Consider the following 21,196-nt stretch of genomic DNA (forward strand, 5'->3'; position numbering starts at 1 on the left):
GGGTGCGGGGGGGACACTGAGGGTTGCGATCCGTTGCCGGTCACGAAAAAAGAAAAAAAGAAAAAAAAAAAAAAAAAGAAAGGTTCTGAAAGAAATAATTCAAATGGAGCATGAGATAAATGCAGACCCTGACCTGACACCCAATAATTTAACTCACCATCCTTTCAGTGCATGCTGTAGAAGGGGCCTGACGCTGAGTGAAGAAGCCTTTCTGGAACCCATGCAAGCACACTGCCTCTTTTTCTGGGTCCCTGTGCCCTGTGTTCTGCAGCCCCAGAGCTGACCGCCACATCCTCCCCCCCCCACCCCCCCGGACCTGTGCTCTCGCCTCCTACTCAGTGTTGAGAGCCCCCTCACTCCTCCCTTACCTTCAGCGATGTGCATAAGGGGAGCTTCCTTGGGACACTTCCCCAAATCTCCAAGCAGAACCCCTCATCCCTCCTCTCCCATCTGTTCAAACTCCCACGACCCTCTTCTGAGAGCACTAGAATGATCTGTCAGCACACCCGCAGCCCGCTCCAGCTGGGAGCCCAGCAAGCACTCCTCAGGATGGGTCCCACACTTCTCTGTCAAGGCAGCACCCAATACCATGCTCATCACCCAAGTACCTAACAAATCCTGACAGTCTATTGTTCTCACACTTTGGGGACAACATACTTACCTGCTAGTCTGTTCTTCTAGAGCTAATCTGAGTTTGCTAAGTAATCCACAAACTCAACAGATGTAGTGGTTCTCAAATGGGCGAATTTGCCCTCCAGGAGACACTCTGGCAATGTCTGACATGTTTTTTGGTTGTCGCATGGTGGTGGTGGTGGGGGGGTGCTACTGGCATCTAGTGAGTAGAGAAACCAGGAATGCTGCTAATGTCCTACAGAGGAAAAAATAGCCCCCCCCCAACAAAGAATTATGTGGTCCAAAATGCCAATAGCACCTAGTTGAAAAACCCAGGATTAGATGGATAACTTTCCTATCAGTGGAGTAATCTAAAAGAGACGCACTGACTACTTCTATGCATGTATGAGGAAAAGGATAACTCTTAAGACTACTAACGACTCTCCTTAAAGTCAAATAGCATTAGGGAAACAAATTCTGCGAAAATCAGCAGGCAACTTGAAACCACTCAGGGCCCAGAAATCCTTCCTCACCAGTTAATAAATGAACACTGTACTCCTCTCCTCAGCTGCTCTGGGGTGGGGAGTGGGGGTGGTGCCTCCACCTCAGATACTAGACCTCAACCCAAGGGTAGGATCCTCATCCTTTGCACAGCTAAGAAAAACCTTCACAAAGGCCCAGGCCAAAAAAGCAAGCCTAAGATGTAAGTCATATGTGCATGAAATGATTGGCAAGTCATTCCAAATTTATATTTGTAATGTTATCAATAGCCATAAAATAATATTTTGACCATAAAAAATAATTATTAAGAAAGAATATCAGAATTGTTTAGACAGGAAAAAATGACGTGAGGTAGCTATAGATACAGAGTAACCAGAAAGTACACCTGTGTGGAAAGAGGGGTAAAAAAAGGCAGGGACAGGGAAGTAGCTAAGAGTGTTTTTGAGTTTGAGGACCTCCTACTAACCAGGAGACCTTGTACAAGACACTTGGCCTGTTCACTGTCCTTGTTTATAAAATATAAATAACCCCTTCCTTACAGGGTTCCTGCGAGTACATCAAGCACTGAGCACAGGGCTGGCACACTGGAGACTCAGTAAAAAGCAATCTGCAGGGAAAAAGCTGGCTCTAGAAGCCAGTGCCACACCTACTATTATGGGACCTGGGGCTAAATAAACCCAGTGACTGGGATGCAGGTTCGTCACCTGGAAGTGGGGCAGCCTCAGTCCACCCACTGCCCTCTCAAAATACGAGGTGAAAATACAAGAAAGAGGTGAACGAAGCTTTATCTTTCCCAAGCTGCCTGCTTTTGGTACATGCTAATTTGGAATTCATACTCACCTTGATGGCTGGTGAGTTTTTTTATGATTAAAGTGTTTTACTATTGTGCACTCTATGAAGAGAGCTACAGGTAAAGACATTGTGCAAACAAAAAAGAAAGGGAAATGTTTAACCTAATTCAGAAATCGAGTTACTTAAGCACTTGTGAAACGCTCTTCAACGGACTCATGAATGCAAATACTGTAATCACAAAGATGATACCATCACCACCACCCATACCCATGGAGGGGCCTAACATGTGCCTGACACTAATCCAGCTTCTTTTATAGTAGTTCTTTCTAACCCACACAGCTCCAGAAAAGAGAAGTTACTATCCCCATTTTACTGGGGAGGAAACTGAAGTTTCAAGAAATACAGAGGTTGCTCAAGGGCACTATGTGGCAGCAGAAATGGAAGCCTGGTCAGACTGGATCCAGAGCCAGGGATCCTGCTATTTTTAACCATTTGTAAAACTCTTTCAACATGACTTCATATTCATGCAAATATATATTTGTTGTTTTACTTTATTTTTTAGTGGCTGGATTGAACCCTAGCTAGCTCTTGGGGTTATCCACATGGCTCTCTAACCAACTGAGCTAACTGGCCAGCCCATTCATGCAAATATTACACTAATTGCAAAGGATTTTAAACAGATCATTAAAGCAGCAGCTTGACAGGCTCCTACAGGACAACACTTGGCCAACAGAGGTATTCAGAAGTTTAAAAAATGCATTTGATGAAATTATTCTATGACTCAGATTGCCCCCTCATTCAGACAACTCCCTCTTGCCCTGATTTTGTCCTAAATTAATGAAGTTACATTATAAATAATGCACTAGATCAACCATTATGGATAAATGCTACCAAATAAGTCAGCATTTAGAAAACCTGAAAACTTTGTTAAAATAAAAGCACTGACTGGCCCTGGCTGCTCTACTTTCCCCCTTGGGCATAATACCAGCCTGGGACAGAAAAAAAGGAACATTCTTCTTTTCCCGGGCTGGCACTCCAGACATTTATACAGTGTGTTTTGGGTGCTGGGCCCAGAGACAGGTGTCTTCTCTCATGACCTCCAGCTCCAATTCAGCCATCACTGTATTTCATTATTTGACCAGGAAGAGGTGATCACTGGGTGAAACGTCACTGGGGGACAGGTTATTCACACAGTCTCCAAGTATCACCATCACAGAGCTCATTTATTAATTGCCAAGGGGAAAACGCAGTTTTACAAGGAAGAGTTGGAGAGGTCTTCCCCCTCCACCAACAAGTAATCGACCTTAATATCACTGATAGCGGGACAGCCTGATGTCACCTGCCTCCCAGTGGGATGTAATATGAAATACACAGCACCATTTATGGAGTGCTCTTGCCATAAAAATCTGAATCTAACTGCTCCTCCACACAAAAGTCAGGAAACACGAGGGTGAGTGAAACAACTCAGATAACACAACAAGGAAACACCCTGACAACTGCAGAATGCGGGACTCTTTATACCACAACCAGTGAGGACTCTTCAAAAACTCAATCACTTTAAAAAAAAAAAAAAAAAAAAAGTGTACGTGCAGGGGGAGATTCTTCTAGAAGTAAAAGTGACTTAAAACATAAACAAGGGCCGGCCCGTGGCTCACTTGGGAGAGTGTGGTGCTGATAACACCAAGGCCGCGGGTTCAGATCCCTATATAGGGATGGCCGGTTAGCTCACTTGGGAGAGTGTGGTGCTGACAACACCAAGGCCACGGGTTAAGATCCTCTTACCGGTCCCTGGTCAACTTTAAAAAAAAAAAAAAAAGTGTGCGTGCAGGGGGAGATTCTTCTAGAAGTAAAAGTGACTTAAAACATAAACAAGGGCCGGCCCGTGGCTCACTTGGGAGAGTGTGGTGCTGACAACACCAAGGCCACGGGTTAAGATCCTCTTACCGGTCCCTGGTCAACTTTAAAAAAAAAAAAAAAAGTGTGCGTGCAGGGGGAGATTCTTCTAGAAGTAAAAGTGACTTAAAACATAAACAAGGGCCGGCCCGTGGCTCACTTGGGAGAGTGTGGTGCTGACAACACCAAGGCCACGGGTTAAGATCCTCTTACCGGTCACTGGTCAACTTTAAAAAAAAAAAAAAAAGAACACAACCAAATGCAACGTGTGGACCTTGACTGGATATTAGTTTTTAAAAACTCCAGCTATAAAAGATGTGTGACATTTGGGAAAATGTGAATATGAACTCGACATTAGATGATACAAAGGAGTTATTATTCATTCTCTTAGGTGTGATGATGAAACTGTGGTTATGCAGGAGTCTGTACTTATTTTTAGGAGACTTAGCTAAAGTATTTAGGGATAAAGTATGATGCTGGTTGCAACTTACTTTCAAATGGCTTATCCAGAAAAAAACAACCACAGAAAGATAAAGCAAATGTGGCAACAGGTGAAGAATTGCTAGATCTAGCCAGAGAGTAGACAGGTGTTCAAAGTTTTCATCTTTTCTATGTTTGACATTTTTTAAGATAAAAAATGGGTTGGGGTGGGGCAAGGTGATGGAAGGAGAGGCTGTGCCAACATGAGCATGTTTGCACAGAGCACACAGGGTAGCCAGTTCACCACGAGAGAAAATACCCAGGACTCTTCTGTGAGATTACTTTGAAAAAAGTAAAAAAGCCGCAGGAAAAAAGTTATCACTTTTCAATGCCAGTAGTGTTTTTGTAAAAATACTGACACATTTCTCCCAGCTGGCTAGTCCCCATGTCTGTAACATGAAAATAGGCAGGAAGATCTATCCAAGCTCTCAAAATGCTTGTTTTGTTAAAAACCAATTCTGTCTACACTTCGGCCCAGAACCCTGACTGCATATGGTGAAGGAGGGTGAAGTTTGCTTTGCACTCACATGTCCCAAATGCCAACACACACACACAGGCCAATACTGACCTTTGGCTGACAGCTGGGCAACTACCCTGCACTGGAACACTTTGCTGAGCTCCAAGACTGCTCAGCTCTGTTCTGCTGCAACTCTACTCTGAGCAACTTCATTAAGTCCCAGACTCCAGACAAAGCCACCAAAATGAGAAACTGTTCAGCAGGCAAATCATGACAAAGTGCCCTCTTTTAAAGTGTCTTTTTCTATGAAGATACCCAGTAGATTTTAGTGACATCCCAGAAAACCCAGAGTGGCAAGTACCTTTACCAGCTTGCCTAAGTTTGTTCAGCTTTCCCTGTAAACAGAGGGTACTTTAGCCGGATCCTCCAGAAAGCCTACCAACTTAACAAGGTGATGCTGACATTGGGACATGCCTGGAGATGGTGGCTTTAAGTATAGGTTACACGTATGACCTGGCATACACACCCTCAACTGCCCAGACTGAGATGGTCTGTACACCCCCACACAGTAAAGCAAGAAGTCTATCAAACTACCAGAATGAGAAATCCTTAGAACCAAAATCCTCCCCGGAGACATTAATACATGTGAGAAATCTTCCTCCAGGCCAAAACTCGAGGTAAAAAACACAGCAACTTATCAGTGGAGAAAAAAGCGATTCTCTAGGTAGAAAAAGTAATGTAAAGACAGTGGTCTGAGGATTCACTGAAACCAGGAATATGGAGTGAGAAAAATGACCTGACAGCTTGTCTGACAGAGAAGTGGGTCCATCCTATAGAACAGAGCTGGTGCAGCAGGAAAAGCGAACAGTACTTGCCGTCAGAACTGGGGACGCATCCAAGAAGAGAGGCACTGAGCTCACCACCTAGGGAGATGTAAGTACCTGGAACAGACAAGAATGTGACCTCAAAGAGGATACGGACTGCTAGCTTAAACTGCTCAGAAGAGACTGACTGGTATTTAAAATAAACCTGAAGAAGAAAATGATGGAATTGATGAGGGATGGAGCAGCCTCATCTTAACAAACCAAGACCTCCCTCTCTCAAGGGCTGCAAGGTACTCACCGCTGGAGCCCTTCCCTGCCAGATTCCCCTCCCAACAGCTCCGCCAGACTGACAAGCACACTCTGTGACTAGACAGACTAAAATGCTAGGACAAAGCCAAATAGTGTGCAAATGTACTTCCATGAGACCCCTCTACCCACTTTCCTTTTCCCCAGCAAGGTCCATTCCAAAGTGTAAAGCAGCCCCTCAGAGGTTTCCTCCTCTTCCCAGCAGTTCAAAAAGGAAAAGCCTCACAGTTTTATTTCAACAGGATCAAGGAATCTGAGAGATAAGAAAGGCACTTCCCTGACTGGGTCCCAGTCAGTGGGATTCTTCTGGTCTAGCTCCCAAGTCCTGTCACCTTGGCCTGCTCTGTCTGCTTCAAGGTAGAGGGATGAGGCTCTCACAGAAATCTCCATTTCTCTGTCCAGGGCAGACACAGCTCTAGCCTTTCCAAATCTTCTTCCCCTCACTCCTACCCTATCATCCCAGGACCTACCAGCCATTTCCACAAGCTCCTTACAGGTCAAGTGCTACACACAGTAAAAGTCTACTTTCTAGTCCAGTCTTTGCACATAGAAAGTATCAACCACAGTGGGATTTGTGCATGTGCTCACACTGAATGAAGATTAAGTAATGAAGTGTGTCCCTGAAGACTTGCAGGGCCAGCATCGCCACTCTGAACACATTCAACCCAGCACACTTCTCAGCTGCAAACAACTCTGCCCTGTCATAATCACATTTCTCTCTGAATCACGTGTTAAACCCTAAGGCATAAGCTGGGCCATCAGCATCAATCAAACCCACATGAGAACAGCCAGAGCTAGGTTAAGAAATCTCAGATTAGGAGACAAATAAAAGTTAAACCTACAGTCCCTTTAGAGAGAAAGGAAGGCCGGCTGGAGAAGAGAGGAGTAGGAGTAAAGACCCACTGACAATGTCTTGAAAACACACATACAGTACACGCACCGAAGGCAGCAGCTGACTTTGGCTAAGTTGTCACAAATCATTACTGTGGGAACAAGTGAGTATTTGTTCAGTGGAGAAAACAGCAAGGCAAATAGGGACTAAAAAGGAAAGAAAAAGTGACAAGCATATACAGTTGGGCACTTGTTGCAAGACTTATCAAGGCCAGGCAACCAAAAGAAAGTGGTGCCCAAGATCAGAGCCTCTCCAGGGTTACCTAATGGTGAGGAAAATTCACCCAAAGAAACCCCATGTTATAAACAAACAATCCACTCCAGCAGCTGGATTTTACAAGACATATGCACACAACTGCAGGATCCCTCCCTGTACAGAGGAGCAGGCTTTCTGCAGGAACTCACCACTCTATCCAGGTGAGCATAGTAGGGAAGTACTGAGAACAAGTCATTTTTTTTTTCCTTTTTGTCTTTTTTCATGACCGGCAACGGATCGCAACCCTCAGTGTCGCGCTCGGACCGGGACCGGCAACGGGATTGCAACCCTCGGTGTTGCACCCGCACCTCGCTCCGCCAGTGAGCGGCCGGTCTGTATGTGGGATCCGAACCCTCTGTCGCGCTCGGACTGGGACCGGCAACGGGATTGCAACCCTCGGTGTTGCACCCGCACCTCGCTCCGCCAGTGAGCGGCCGGTCTGTATGTGGGATCCGAACCCTCCGCAGGAGCGCCGCCACGCTCTCAAGCGGCGTACTGTAGCAGTGCACCACCGGGCCGGCCCAGAACAAGTCATTTTTAGAATTTATGCCTCTACACAAATATTTATAACCTTTACTTCCCCCAAAACACAATCACAGGCAGGGGCACTCCTAGGCCTACAGGCCAAACGTAGCTTCTCATGACTTTAATAAGGGAGAGGATGTGCACTAACAACAGAACCCACGCCCCCACCAACCCCCCAGCACACATGACAAAAGGATGGAACTTCTAGTTTTCCAGAAAGGCCATATGGGGCTTCCTTCTTCATTACGAAAGTCCTAAAGAAGGGTCCCTGGTGACCTAGCACAGCGACTCTGAGACCTCCCCAGACCTTCTGAGTTTCCTTCTCCATTAAGTCACTAGGTTGCCCAAGTTTCAAGGAAAAAAAGAAAATTTAAAATATGAATAATAAGGGCCGGCCCGCGGCTCACTTGGGAGAGCGTGGTGCTGACAACACCAAGTCAAGGGTTAAGATCCCCTTACCGGTCATCTTTTAAGAAAAAAAAAAAAAAGAATAAAAGTGCGTTGGGAAAAGGAACAGCCAAGGAAAACTTGAGATGCGACAATGAGGAAAGCTTGGGACAGAGATGGAACAGGTGGGTCTGTTCAGAAACACAGAAAAGAGGAAGGAGGAGACCTGAAGGAGAAGGTAGTCTGGGTGGGTCTTGCCCTGACCAAAGGGAAAATAAAGCCGAGGGAGAAGGACCGCGGGGTGGAAGGTGGGAGTAGTTCTGGGAAAGGGAATGCACGGCCCTAAAACTCCAGGTATTGGGAGGGATGCAAGGAAGCAGGATTTAAATGGGAACGGAGATTGTATATCCTTGAAGAGGTGGAGAAAAAAGCTCAGCATCAGACTGGGGATTTCGGGACGTAAATTGAAATCCCAACAGGGAGGCTAAGAAGAGCCCTTGAGAGGGAGCAGAGAGGAGTGCCACCCTCGGGGGTCATGGCTACAGGCTGAAAGTGGGGAAACCTTAACTCGCGATGACAAGGTGGGTGGGGGGCAGTTCTAGGCCGGCATCTCAGAGGAGACACGTGTAAGGTGGAAAAGGGTAGAGTCACTCCTGGCTAGAGGCTTCATCCACAAGGCGAGGGGCTAAAGACCCTGGAGTCAGGGCTCCTCCTAGTCTGGGAATGCCCGGACTGGGCTCGCGAGGTCGGAAGGCACCTCTGCCAAAGAGCCCGGGTCCCCAGGCTTGAACTCTTCGGGCAGGAGGGTCCCCGAGGCGCAGCGGGGCCCAGGGTTCGCAGCTCAGGGTCTCAGGAGGGGCGGGGGTCCCGGACTCACGCATCAATGTGCTGAAGGCCACGACGCCGAGCAGCCCCTGCAGGAAGATGCCGAAACTGTGCATGAGCGCACCGCTCTCACAGCGGCCCTCCCCGGACACGACAGTGGAAGGCGGCGCGCCCGGCAGTCCGCGGCTCGCGTTCCCGGCGGGGCCCTGCATGGCGGGCCTGGCGAAAGGGGCCCGGGGCACCACGGCCCGCCCGCCCGGCCTCGCTGCCTGCACGGGCCGCCCAGCCGAGCCGGGAGCCAGGTGCCGAGCCAAGAGCCGGTACCTCCGCCCGGCGGTCGACTCGGCGCCGCGCGTAACCCGACGTCTGAGATCTCAGCGCCTGATTGGCCCGGCCCGGCGTAGGGGCGGGCCTGGGCGCTTCTGCTCTCTGCTAGGGACGGGACTCCGACCCGGGAGAGGGGCGGGGCCGTGGGTCCTCTTCGGCAGGTAGCCAGACCAGGTGAGCCGGGCTGCGTAGACGGGAGATGAGAGCCCGAGGACCCTGAGGCAGGAGTAGAGACAGTCCGCGACTAAATTCTTACTCCCTCCAAGATATCCCTTATACCCTAGAGAATTTATTAAAAATATTCCTGGATTTCATCCTTAGGGTTTCCGATTCAGTAGTTCTGGGAATGGAGCCCAATCATCTGCAATCTGGATTATTCCGGATTACTGTATTCTGAAGCAGCCTGGATTATTTTGAAGCAGGTGACTGAGGAAAACAATTTTAAGACTGTTCAGAGGCATCTTGCTTCCAACCCAGACGTTCAGCGTCCTTCTACTTCCCTGGCCAAAGGCTTATCCTAGATTCATTAATCAAGGCCCAAACAGATTTTTTCCCCATAAACATAATTTGAATGGTCACTTCAATCCAATCACTTTCATTTATAAATATGCCAGGTTTATACTGAAAACTTGATGTACACAAATACCTACCTACCTTGCTCACTTAGGGGATACAACATTTTGAACATGACTCAAACGGAAGCCAAATGGGGCCAGCCCGGCTCACTTGGGAGAGTGTGGTGCTGATAACACCAATGCCAAGGGTTCGGATCCCTATACAGGGATGGCCGATTAGCTCACTTGGGGGAGCGTGGGGCTGACAACACCAAGTCAAGGGTTAAGATCCTCTTACCAGTCATGTTTTTTTAAAAAAAGAGAGAAAGCCAAATGGTTGGTATTTGCCAGTCTGCAATATCCCCCTACCCACAAAGGAGCGTGGGGCTGACAACACCAAGTCAAGGGTTAAGATCCTCTTACCAGTCATGTTTTTTTTAAAAAAGAGAGAAAGCCAAATGGTTGGTATTTGCCAGTCTGCAATATCCCCCTACCCACAAACACATTTACTCCCATCTAACCCTTTCTGACGCCTTGGAACCTGTTCTCTGCCTCTACTAGGGCCTCTGGGCCCCATTCTCTCACCTACTCTCGCAGCTCACCGTGGCTTCTCTCTAGACACATCTTTTTGGTGCTCTAGAGCCCCTGACCTTCCTGCTACATAATGGCAGTGTACACATATAAGTCCAGCTGACACGGGGGTACATTTGTTGAACAATAAATACTATACCTAGGGAAAATTTTCCCTATAAAATAGCCCCAAGAAATTCCAATTACATAAGAGGGTTAAATGTTATCCAAAAGCTTTCTTGATTAACAGGACTATTAACCTATCCAGAGAACAAAAATGCAATTCTCCAGCCCTTCTCTTACAATACACTTTCACACCTCTGTACCTTTTTTTATATGGCATTCTAGTTGCATGGATGCTTTCTCCTGCTCCATGGGTACCTGATCTCCCTCTCCCTCTGTGTCCCCCACATTACCTTGTGTCAGCTACTCCACTAGGAACTTTTCAGACTGCTGAATTAGATGGCTATACACGTTCCCCTCCCACAGCTAAGTGTGAGCCTCCTGAGGGCAGGAACTGGTTTTTATTCACTCTTTAATCCAACATAGTGCCTGGCACAGAGAACATGCAACAAAATGCTTTTTAATTTAAACAACTTTAATTTATAAAATTAAAAACTCTCCGCAAGTATTGACCATTGGCAAATACAGAAAATCAGGTTAAGAAAATAAATGGATAAGGGAAAATTTAAACTTCATTACCATCTTTAAGTATAAGAGGGATGTTATGAGGATGCTCAACAGTTAACAGTACATGTTCAGAGAGAACCAAACAAGAGGATATGCCTTAAAGCAGAAGAGATTGTGGTTGGGCATAAGGAGATTTTAAATTGCTTGAAAACACAGAAAGCTCAAGGAAAACCACATAGAACTGTAAAATGAAGTTTCTGACAAAGCAATGCTCTGCACATCCAGATGTGGAGGAATCCTTAAGTTCCATAGAGGAACAAGAAGCAGTCTTCAAAGACCAGGGACAGAATCCCCAATGCTAGAACCAAGGTCGCTGTGGGGAAATTCTGCTCTCTTAGCTTTCCTGAACTGAAAAAAAATTTAAAAGTACCTAAATCCAGAGGGGAAAGAATGAGACAGAAACAGAGGGGGAAGAATTCTGGAATTTTATTAAACTAGGAAGGAATTTTCTCATCCATTCAGAAGTGATTCTCAGAGGCCCCACTAGAAAGAGTTTTGAAGAATTTACTCTGCCCAAAATGTCTTCCTTACTGTCAAATCGGCACAAAGGAAGTTAAAGTTAAACACAGCTTAAGACCTGTTTTAATTTTCTCACAACCACGTAAAACTGTCATACCACAAGTTAATATACAATCATATTTACCAAGGGAAAAAAAAACACGCAAAATATTCATCCAAAATAGTTTTTTTTTAAATCCTTTGAAGTTAATACCATCAAATTTGATGGGAGTTATTTTAATAGATATTCTTGCACATATTTCTCCTTAAGTGTACTTTATCTTCAATGAATAACTTTTGAAATTAAGAGGGAAAACAGCAAGCAGGAAGGATACAATGCAATAAGCATTTCATTTGGTTCCAAACAAGCAGTTAAAAAAAAAAAAGGGTGTGTGTGTGTGAAATACATTAAACAAAGTGCATCAGTTCCAAAGAGTTAGTATTAGAAAGAGGCCTAAGGACAGTGCTGGAACCAGCCAGGAGTCCCTCCCTGTCAGGCCTCTGATTGTCTTTAGAGAATATTCAACCAAAAAAAAAAAAAAAAAAGGGGGGGGGGGTGGGAAATACATTAAACAAAGGGCATCAGTTCCAAAGAGTTAGTATTAGAAAGAGGCCTAAGGACAGTGCTGGAACCAGCGAGGAGTCCCTCCCTGTCAGGCCTCTGATTGTCTTTAGAGAATATTCAACCAAAAAAAAAAAAAAAAAAGGAAGAAAGGGAGAGGAAAAGAAATGAGCACTTAAAATCTCAAGGGAAACATTCAAACTACCTTCCTCAGAGACTTGCAAAAGGAGCTATGGGACTACCCAGCTTTAACTTTGCCTAAGCTTTGTAACCTCCTTCAGTCAACGGCTTTGTGACTTGATTAGCCCCATCCATTCAGCACTATTTGTCCACCTCCATTCTGCCAAGCAAGTCATGCCATTAGATTGAATAAACCACGTATGCAGAAACCCTGAGACCTGAGTTTCTGTACATCCTGAGAACAGGCATCCCCATCAGCAATGGTGGCACCATTTCACTTGTCAGCATTCTCCTTTGACTCCAAAAATAATGGTAGACTCTTGCTTCCCTTGGCTCAGGGTCTGCACTTCACTGCTGGTGTTGAAGACTTGTCCTGCAAGGCTGTGGCTTGTTTCTCTTTTAAAACAGTCCTTTGTGATAGGCCATAGCACCAGGTCAGACTCAAGAGTATGTTAAGTCACCAAAGGCATAAGGGGAGAGAGTTTTAGACCTATTTCTCTATCCCCCTCAACCCTCTGCTCCTGGTTTTGCTGGTTCTTGTGAAAATCTCAGAATTCTTAAACACCTTAACCCAAACCAAAACCAAAACCCAAAACAATCTGCAGTGCATTTATTGCCCACCACCTTCTACACCTCACCCCTAAGGCTGCCCTCAGAAGCAAGTCTACCTGGGACAAGTACTGAGAAAAACACTCCAAGTGAGTGGGCTTGGAACCAGATCATTTGGACTACATATTAAACTCTTACATCAAAATTCCAAGTCAAAAGTAGCTTATTTGGATAAATTCAAATTCCCAAAGCATGAACATTCTCACATAAGGGGTGAGAGTCATCAAAATTTACTAGTAAACCATTTCAAGTAAATAAAGTCAAGGAAGAATTATACTTGCAGGAAAGTGACATTTCTTTTTGGTTTTGCAGGAGGCTCTCTGTCCTACAGAGTTTCTGAGCCAGCACCATGACCATCACACACAGTTGCTTACAGTTGACCCAGGACCAAGGAAATTCAAATTTAAAAAGGGGGTGCCTGTACCCCACCAATATTTATACTTCATTTCTGTTAGTGATGCCTTCTCTGTTGTCTTCATAAGGCCAACACATTTCCTACAAACACAGACCACTTTTGCATTTGCACACATGTGCACATACAGAACATCTCCAATACATAGGACCCGAGTTCAAACCCAGGGTATGTTTCCAGCTTCAAGAATAACCTCCTAACAGCTCTCTTCTGTGAGAACCAATCAAACCAATAAATGGTATCTTAAGTAGAACAGTCTTTGGTGATAGGTGCCAAGTACATTTAAGTGCCTGTGACAGTTTTCCTAATGTCCCCATCTAGATTCCCTGAATGTACTGTGTCCCTCAGAAACACTTTTTGGCTTGAGAGAGGGGAACAGTTCTAAGTCCTACCCTACCTAAGGCCTACTAGTGCTTTTAACTATATTCAGGTATCACTTTAGTGACTGAATTGGTACTAGACAGTAAAATGTATTCAAGTTCTCAGGAAGCTATGGTCCAATGCCCTCTCTCTCTCATGGTGAGAATAATTTTACTTCCAGGAGAAGAGATATATAAAGGCCAAGTTCTGAACTGGTTTTCTATGTCTGCCTCTCTATCATAATTCAATAAATATCCATGAGAAGCTCAGCTCTTCCAGGAGTTGGTAAGAACTCTTCCCTGACCTCCTATGTCCATAACATAGATGCTGGGAGCCACCTACAGTGCTAAAGAAAGGCAGATAGGGTAAAAAGCCCACATTAACCGCATTCCCTGCATTAGCCACTTCAACTCTGCTTCAAATGAGAAGGATAAAGGTGGTTTACAAGAAAAATAACATTGTTCCCAGAAGCCCAGAAAATATAGTCAAAATGTTACAGCAAGTCTGTGTATGCAGCAAAAGGTTTTCCTAGCACACTAACAGAGAATAATAGACTAATATTGGTCAGACAACTTTTCAAGGTCCAGGAGGATGATATAGTCCACTAACCTGTTCCCAAGCTTGTCAACTCAGAGCGAAAAATTAGTCATGTAAAACTTTCTGATCTCAGGCAGGCTGTGGGGCCAACTACAGATGAAATCCAGACAAATGCAGACCCCTTACAATGTAACTGTCATAAATTTAAGAGGGTGGTTTCTCTACAAAACAAAGTTCATGCACCTATGTACAACATACAAACATTTTACCCCAACATGGTGAGTTACTATCAGGCTTAAAGTCTGTGTCAGCATAACAGGAATCAGACTGTCACTGCTACCCAGCCCAGCCCCAGCAGCTTTATGAGGTAAGTGGAATCCAAATTTTATACTTTAAAAAATGCTCTGTGTCAAATTCCCAGTTATCCTCTCTAACGTAACATCTGGAAGTAGGAGCTAGGGGGATATAATTTATAATTATTCTGTTACACAACTGCCTGATAACCTATATCTTAGTAGGAAAATGCAAGAAATATTAAGAGAAATCCCACTTACTTGTTCAATTTAGAGTCAGCCTTTCTCTAAGAGAAAACTGAGCTTGAATAATCATGGTATAGACAGACAAGCCTGCTAGGATCCAACTCTACCCAGACCACAGACTACTTAGGGCTGTGTGTTTCACCTTTCAGGGGCTTTATCTGTGAAGGGATTTGGTTCTAAATTCTGTGGTTTCTGAAGAAGTCAAAAGACAGACAACATAATGTATTCATTGTTATTGCATTTGGTAAATTCCCTCTTATAGGAATAATATTCATGTTCCTAAATAAGATAACAATGTGAGGCTTTAAACATTAACTCCAATTTTTTTTTTTTTGTTCCATTGATCTTCCTCAAGGGACCCTTTTTGCCTTAGTGCTTTGAGTTCCTAAATAAGATAACAATGTGAGGCTTTAAACATTAACTCAAATTTTTTTTTTTTTGTTCCATTGATCTTCCTCAAGGGACCCTTTTTGCCTTAGTGCTTTGACTGCTGAGCTTTCAGGAAATTTCATTAAGCAAGATCATCACCACCACCCACAAAGTCCACCTGTTTACTGCTAATTGTTCCCTAGGATCATATATATACTTCTCTTCCATAGGCATGGAATTAATCAAATTTTTAAAAATAGGATCTCTGAGTAAGTTCAACATATTATCTTTTACTTAAATGAAACTTATTTCCAGATATATCTGGTAGTAACTTAAGCAAAGAGTTACTGCATTAATATATGATTTGGTTAGAGGGCTTGGGTTAAGGTGATTCATGAATTATCCTATGAAGAGAGGATCCAGACTACAGATTGTTTGCCAATGTCCATAAAAACAGCTTGGGGGGCAGAGGGGAGGAAGGGGAGAGAAAAGGAAAAAGTCACAATCGTTTAAATCTGTAATAACATTACCTTATATTTGTATAGATGTTTAGAATTTACCCAGTTTGCAGTTTTAAAACATTTTCAAATCTTGAGGAGGAATGATTAGGCTATAAATGTGCAGATGACTAAGATGATGAGAATAATAATGATAATAATAAAAAGGAACACTCAGCAAAGCAAACTGTTTAAGGAGGCAACCTATGTATGTGTCTTTCTTCATTCCTCATGGCTGAAACAGTACAGCAAATGATATTATTATTCTATAATAGCTAGCAGTGTAATCATAAGTGAAAATTTGCCTGGAGTTTTATGTCAACTTGAACTGGGTCAAAAGAAACACCTAAAAGAACACTGAGCTAAGTGGGAATCCTCAAACTACAGATTACATTCAACTTTAAGGTTTAACCAAAGAAAATTGTAAACGTGGCTAGGCAAAGAGGTTTCTGGAATCCTTAACCAGCTCTCAATCTCTATCCAGCCACTGAGGACACCAGTACAGAAACTCCATGCTCTGTATCATCCCCCCAAAACACACTTTCTCTGCTGTGCTTCTACACTATCTACCTGGAGACACTTAGAAAAAAGGGGAAAAGGGCTTAACTGTGCATCCAAGGAACACCTACTGATTTTCACCGAAAGTAAGGACTCTAGAAATAAAACGGAGGTAGAAAAACAACTCTAGAGAAAAATAAACACAAAATAAAAGCCACTGAAGTCCCTCTGAGAACTAACAGGGAGAGAGAAATTAAACTGAGATACCAACAATCTTTGTGATGCTATTTAACACAGCTAGCCCATGCTGAGTCAAGATAAGAGAACAGTAAGACTAGAGTTCTTAGATTAGGTCAGTTAAGGAACCAGTGTAAGTGCCCACATGTTTTTAAGAAAGTAAACAGTGGTTTTCTCCCCCCCCCCAACTCTATCATAGTTTTAGCGTTCTTGTATCTTAAAAGTGGTACCATACAAAAACCTCATACATGGCTGTAAGCTCAATGATCAACAGAGGTAGTAAACAAAGGAACTCCTAAGAATAGATTTTAAAATGGATCAAAGTGTGACTATACATTCAAAACCCTAGAGCCACATAATCATCCCCAAAATTAACTGTTTAATTTTAAAAAGCTTAAAAACACAATGACAATGAAGCACTGATGCGCCTTAGGCACAGTCCCAAATCAGTGCTGACTTAAAGCTATGTCCTCTCTTTCCAAGAAAGAGAAAGCAGAGAACAAAGTTCAATCTACAATGGGAAGGAACAGAATGAAAACAACCAAAAGGGTGCTTTCCAGCAGCCTAGATTATTCTTTGTTTTCAGTCCACACCACTGGAAATGCTTATTCTTCTTATGAGTCTTTTCCTCACAACATTTGTTTTTTAAAAACTGCAATCTGCTGAACGAGAGATGTCCACATTTCCACTGGCAGGAGAGCCATGTCTGTGTAGTTTTTGCTTCCTCAGTGTGGGTCCTCCTTCCCCGAAAGTGCAAAGAGAGCAAGCCGACACCCATAGGGCCTAGAGCCCCAGGACTATTTCAGCTCCACTTGTAGAGCAGGGAGAAGGATTCGCTGTGTTTGTGCTTCAAAGATCCAGCCCACTTTGGTTGTCATTCTCAGTTGGCAAACTGCTCATAAAAAGCAAACTTGATCCTCTCTATATGATGGCAAAGTTTGATGGCAGGGCCCAATTTTAAGTCCATGCACTCTTGAACAGTGGGAAGGGTAAGGAGCAACAGGGCCTGCCCATCAATTTCCTGTTAAGGCACAAAATACAAATTATCTATGATGTGCACATGAGTTGGGCAGCTTAATCATGACAGCCCCTGTTCACTTTGGTTTTGTTAAAATCAGAGTCCCTGTGCTTTCCTCTCATTAATTTTTTCCTTTAAACAAGTATCACACATTTCCTTTTATGTGCCTCCATACTAATGAACCTTCAGAATTAATAATAAAGTTTTACCAAGGATGAGAATCCATTCTATAGAGTTTCTGCTCAGCAGAAATTCAGTAAACTAACTAGCCTTATAACTGGCAACTAGTTATACCAGAAGAAACATCTTTTTACAGGGCTCTTTTTAAATCTGAAACAAAATATTAACTATAAACTTCAATGTTTTTCTATGCTGTAACATTTATAAAAACCTGGTAAGCTCTTCAAAGATGTTCAGTTTTGAACCTCCCCAATTTGCAAAACAAAATTTATTTCAATATTTATTTAGAGCCACTGACCATTTGTTTCAGCAAACTTGCCTTAAAACTGATCACTACTCTAGAGCCTAAACAGATGCTAATTTTTTTTAAACAAGCAAATCATTATTGTCAAACAGATGACGACAATTAAGCATGGCATGCTTGATTTAAAGCCATTTAAATATTTAAGAAATGAAACCAAATTCTTAGGAAAAATGGAAATGCAATAATAATCTCCTTCAACTATGGAGAAATATCTTTTTTTTCTTTTAATCATCTTTCCACTCCTACAAAGGGAACTAAATTTCTTTTTTTTGGATGAAAACATTTTTCCTAAAACTTGTAAATAAATTGTTGACTACTACATCCATAGTTCTTTGCTAAATAGACATATTACTAAAAATTAGAGTTAGTGTAATTACCTGGTCTAGGAAAATTCTTGCTAATGGGGCACAGTCAGTAGATCTGATGAACCGCACAACATCTGCCACACTCCACTTCAGGGGGTTACTGTCCAGGTTAAGCCTTTCAGCAGCTTCAATCCTTATTTCCTTCATTCCCCACAACAAAATCAAAGCAAATGGTGTAAGAGCTATTTTATTCTAAAAAAAAGCCCCTCCATATAAATTCATAATCCTTCCAGACAGGATTTAAAGTGGTCTTAGGACAAGATTTACCCTAACAAAGATGGAAAAGGCCCACATGCATTAGGTATTCAAGAAATGTTTGTCTTTTATAATAGAAAATATCAGTGGGGAAGAATTTATCTCAAAGTTTCAGCAAAAATAATCTGAACAATTTAATGGAGAGAAATGGTTATTAAATTTCTCATTTGTTCCTTGGTCTATTTTATTTTAGCTCACTCTCTGGTATGGTGCTGAAGTGAATGGGGTGGTATTTCCAGTGAGAGAATGCTTAACTAAATTATCAAGAGAAATTATTTATTGCTTCTATTCATTGGAATATTTTTAAAAAGCAAACCAGTTTTAAAACACTAACTAAATTGCCATTTGTTAGTGTGTATACATATAACATGTGTATGTGTGTATATTAAATATGCTAAACAAAATGGTTTAACCAGAATCAAAAGGATAAATAATTTATCTCTTTAAAACACTAACTAAATTGCCATTTGTTAGTGTGTATACATATAACATGTGTATGTGTCTATATTAAATATGCTAAACAAAATGGTTTAACCAGAATCAAAAGGATAAATAATTTATCTCTACAAAACCAAATATATTATGAAAAATATTAAAAAGGAAGTGTTCCCTAAACTAAATGACAGGCTACAAATAAGCTAGCCATGAGGCATATTTTTTTTTTTACTTAAAACAAGCAGTTACTCCGAAAGAAACTTTCCCCTAGGTAGTTGATCTCCAAATAAACCTTGAAACACTTGTAAATCACTGCATTTGGGGTCATTTTAAAAGAGACCCTGGAAATCCTACGTAAGCCTGTATTAAAAGAAGTGGAATGACGGCATCATTAACAATTAGATTCTAGGGGAAAATTTTAGAAAGAGAGAATGAAAATAAACTATTTTTTAAAAAGTACCTTTGGTGAAGGAGGTTTATTTTCATCATCAGAAAAGGAAAAAGTACGAAGCTCTCTTTTTCTCCTTTGTCTGTCTGGAGGCAGCGATGTGGACATCTCACTTTGGGTAGGTGAAGATGAGCATGATTTTTTTTCTGACATTTCTGACTCTTCCTGTAGCTCATCCTGCTGCTCAGATGTACTGCCCTCACTTAGGGAATCATCATCCCCTTCATCTGGGTCATCCTCATCTTCACCCCCACTTCCCTGGAGGAAAAGGAGAGAAGTCTCATTGAAATTCAGGACAAACCAGTTCCTGGGCCACAAAACCATCTTACATTGGCCAGAGATCTGAATTAGAAAGATCTGCAAGTATTCTTTCAGTGTCCATATTATAAAGCAGTGGTCACTTGCCTTCTAGACATTACAGGTACCTCACAGATCTCGTACCTGGGGAGATCCCGCTGGGGTATTATCAACAGACGCAGAGGAGCGTTTCTTCTTATGAACAAAAACATTTTTCCGCCTCTTTCTCCTCTTACTGGCTTTTTTCAGAGCACAAGCTAAGTTACTATGCCCACCAGGTGGCCTCCCAATTCTTTTATTTTTCTTCTTTCCATAATAGTGTGCTAAATGTGGATGACAAAGAAAAATAAAGTAGCTTCAGTATTTTTGTGCACCTCGAAATCACAAGGAATTCTACTAGCATAGCAGAAAACAGGTATACTATATTTAATTGAGGTTTAAATTCCATACAATGGATAAACAGATCTTAAGTGTACAGTTTGATTTGTACTGACAAATGTCTAAACCTGAATAATCCCTCCCTATCAGGATACAGAACATCGCTATCAACCCAGAAAGCTCCCAGGGTCTCTTCCTAGTCAGTCCTTCTCCCCAGAAGCAACTACTATTCTGATTTCCATGACTATCGAGTAATTTTGCCTCTATGGAACCATACAGTACATAATTTTTCTTTTTTTTTTTTTTTTCAAAAAACCAGAATGAAATTTTATTGTGTAAAGCTTACAGAAGTATGACTATTATTCCTCTGAACAAAGTACACAACAGTTTTAAGTATAACTGAGAGAAATGAGAGTTCTATGGCAACATTCGATACAAGCTGAGTAGGTTCTTTTTTGTGTATAGCTTCTTTCACTCAGCATAATGTTTTTGAGTTTCATCCATGCTATCGTGTGTATGAACAGTTCATTCCTTTATAATGATGGTATGAATAGTTTATCTATTCTACTGTTGATGGGCACTTGGGCAGTTTCCAGGTTTTTACTATGATTGATTAAGTTGCAATGAACATTCTTGTACAAGGCTTTTAATGGTCGTGTTTTCATTTCTGTGGATACCTGGGAATGAAATTGCTATGTCATAGGGTAGGTATATGATTAACTTTTAAGGAAACTGCCAAAGAGTTTTCCAAAATGGATGTAAAATTTTACACTCCCACTAGCAATGTATGAGATCTAGTTGCTCTACACCTTTGCCAACATGTAGTAGTCAGTTTTTTTCATTTTAGCCAGTCTAGTGGCTCAGTAGTAATTTCTCACTGTAGTTCCAATTTGCATTTCCCTGACAACTAATGATATCATAAACTTTTTCATGTGCTTATCAGCCATTTGTATATTTTGTATTTGTATATTTTGTTTCATGATGTGATTTTCAAGTCTTTTATTCATTATTAAAAAACTTTTGTTTTTTTCTTTTTAAAATTTTTTTACTGAGATATAATTTACATACAGTTCACCATTTTAAAGTGTACAATTCAGAGGTATTTAGTGTATTTCCAATGTTGTGCAATCACCAGCTCTCCCTAGTTTCAAAACTTCTTTTTATTATTGAGTACTGGGAATTCATAATATATTCTGGAGAGAAGTTCTTTGTTGGATATATTTAACAAAGAATTAAGAGTATTAAGAATATTAATTAAGAATATTTTCTCTAAGGATGAGGCTTATCTTTTCCTTTTTAAAAAATGTTATACGAAGAGCAAAAGTTTT

At 42.2% G+C, this 21,196-nt stretch overlaps 3 protein-coding genes across 3 annotated transcripts in view; all 3 read right to left on the reverse strand.

Annotated features, from left to right (window-relative positions):
• Positions 1-8,875, reverse strand: part of MUSTN1 (musculoskeletal, embryonic nuclear protein 1) — a 64,040-nt gene extending 55,165 nt beyond the window's left edge. The window contains exon 1 of the mRNA XM_008580079.1: positions 8,802-8,875. The gene's annotated coding sequence lies outside the window, so the exon portion shown is untranslated. The remainder of the gene's footprint in view (positions 1-8,801) is intronic.
• Positions 1-8,961, reverse strand: part of LOC103596443 (transmembrane protein 110) — a 56,567-nt gene extending 47,606 nt beyond the window's left edge. Inside the window, exon 1 of the mRNA XM_008580076.1 lies at positions 8,802-8,961. Coding sequence (XP_008578298.1) covers positions 8,802-8,961 — 160 coding nt within the window. The remainder of the gene's footprint in view (positions 1-8,801) is intronic.
• Positions 8,962-15,464: 6,503 nt separating this feature from the next.
• The window catches only part of SFMBT1 (Scm-like with four mbt domains 1), an 85,673-nt gene continuing 79,941 nt past the window's right edge, over positions 15,465-21,196 (reverse strand). The window contains exons 18-21 of the mRNA XM_008580080.1: positions 19,635-19,813; positions 19,206-19,451; positions 18,068-18,196; positions 15,465-17,209 (exon numbers count right to left, since the gene is read on the reverse strand). Of these exons, the coding sequence (XP_008578302.1) occupies positions 17,069-17,209; positions 18,068-18,196; positions 19,206-19,451; positions 19,635-19,813 (695 nt within the window). The 3' untranslated portion in view covers positions 15,465-17,068. The remainder of the gene's footprint in view (positions 17,210-18,067; positions 18,197-19,205; positions 19,452-19,634; positions 19,814-21,196) is intronic.

Source organism: Galeopterus variegatus, unplaced genomic scaffold (genome assembly GCF_000696425.1).
Source record: "Galeopterus variegatus unplaced genomic scaffold, G_variegatus-3.0.2 Scaffold2012, whole genome shotgun sequence".
Classification (NCBI taxonomy): Eukaryota; Metazoa; Chordata; class Mammalia; order Dermoptera; family Cynocephalidae; genus Galeopterus; species Galeopterus variegatus.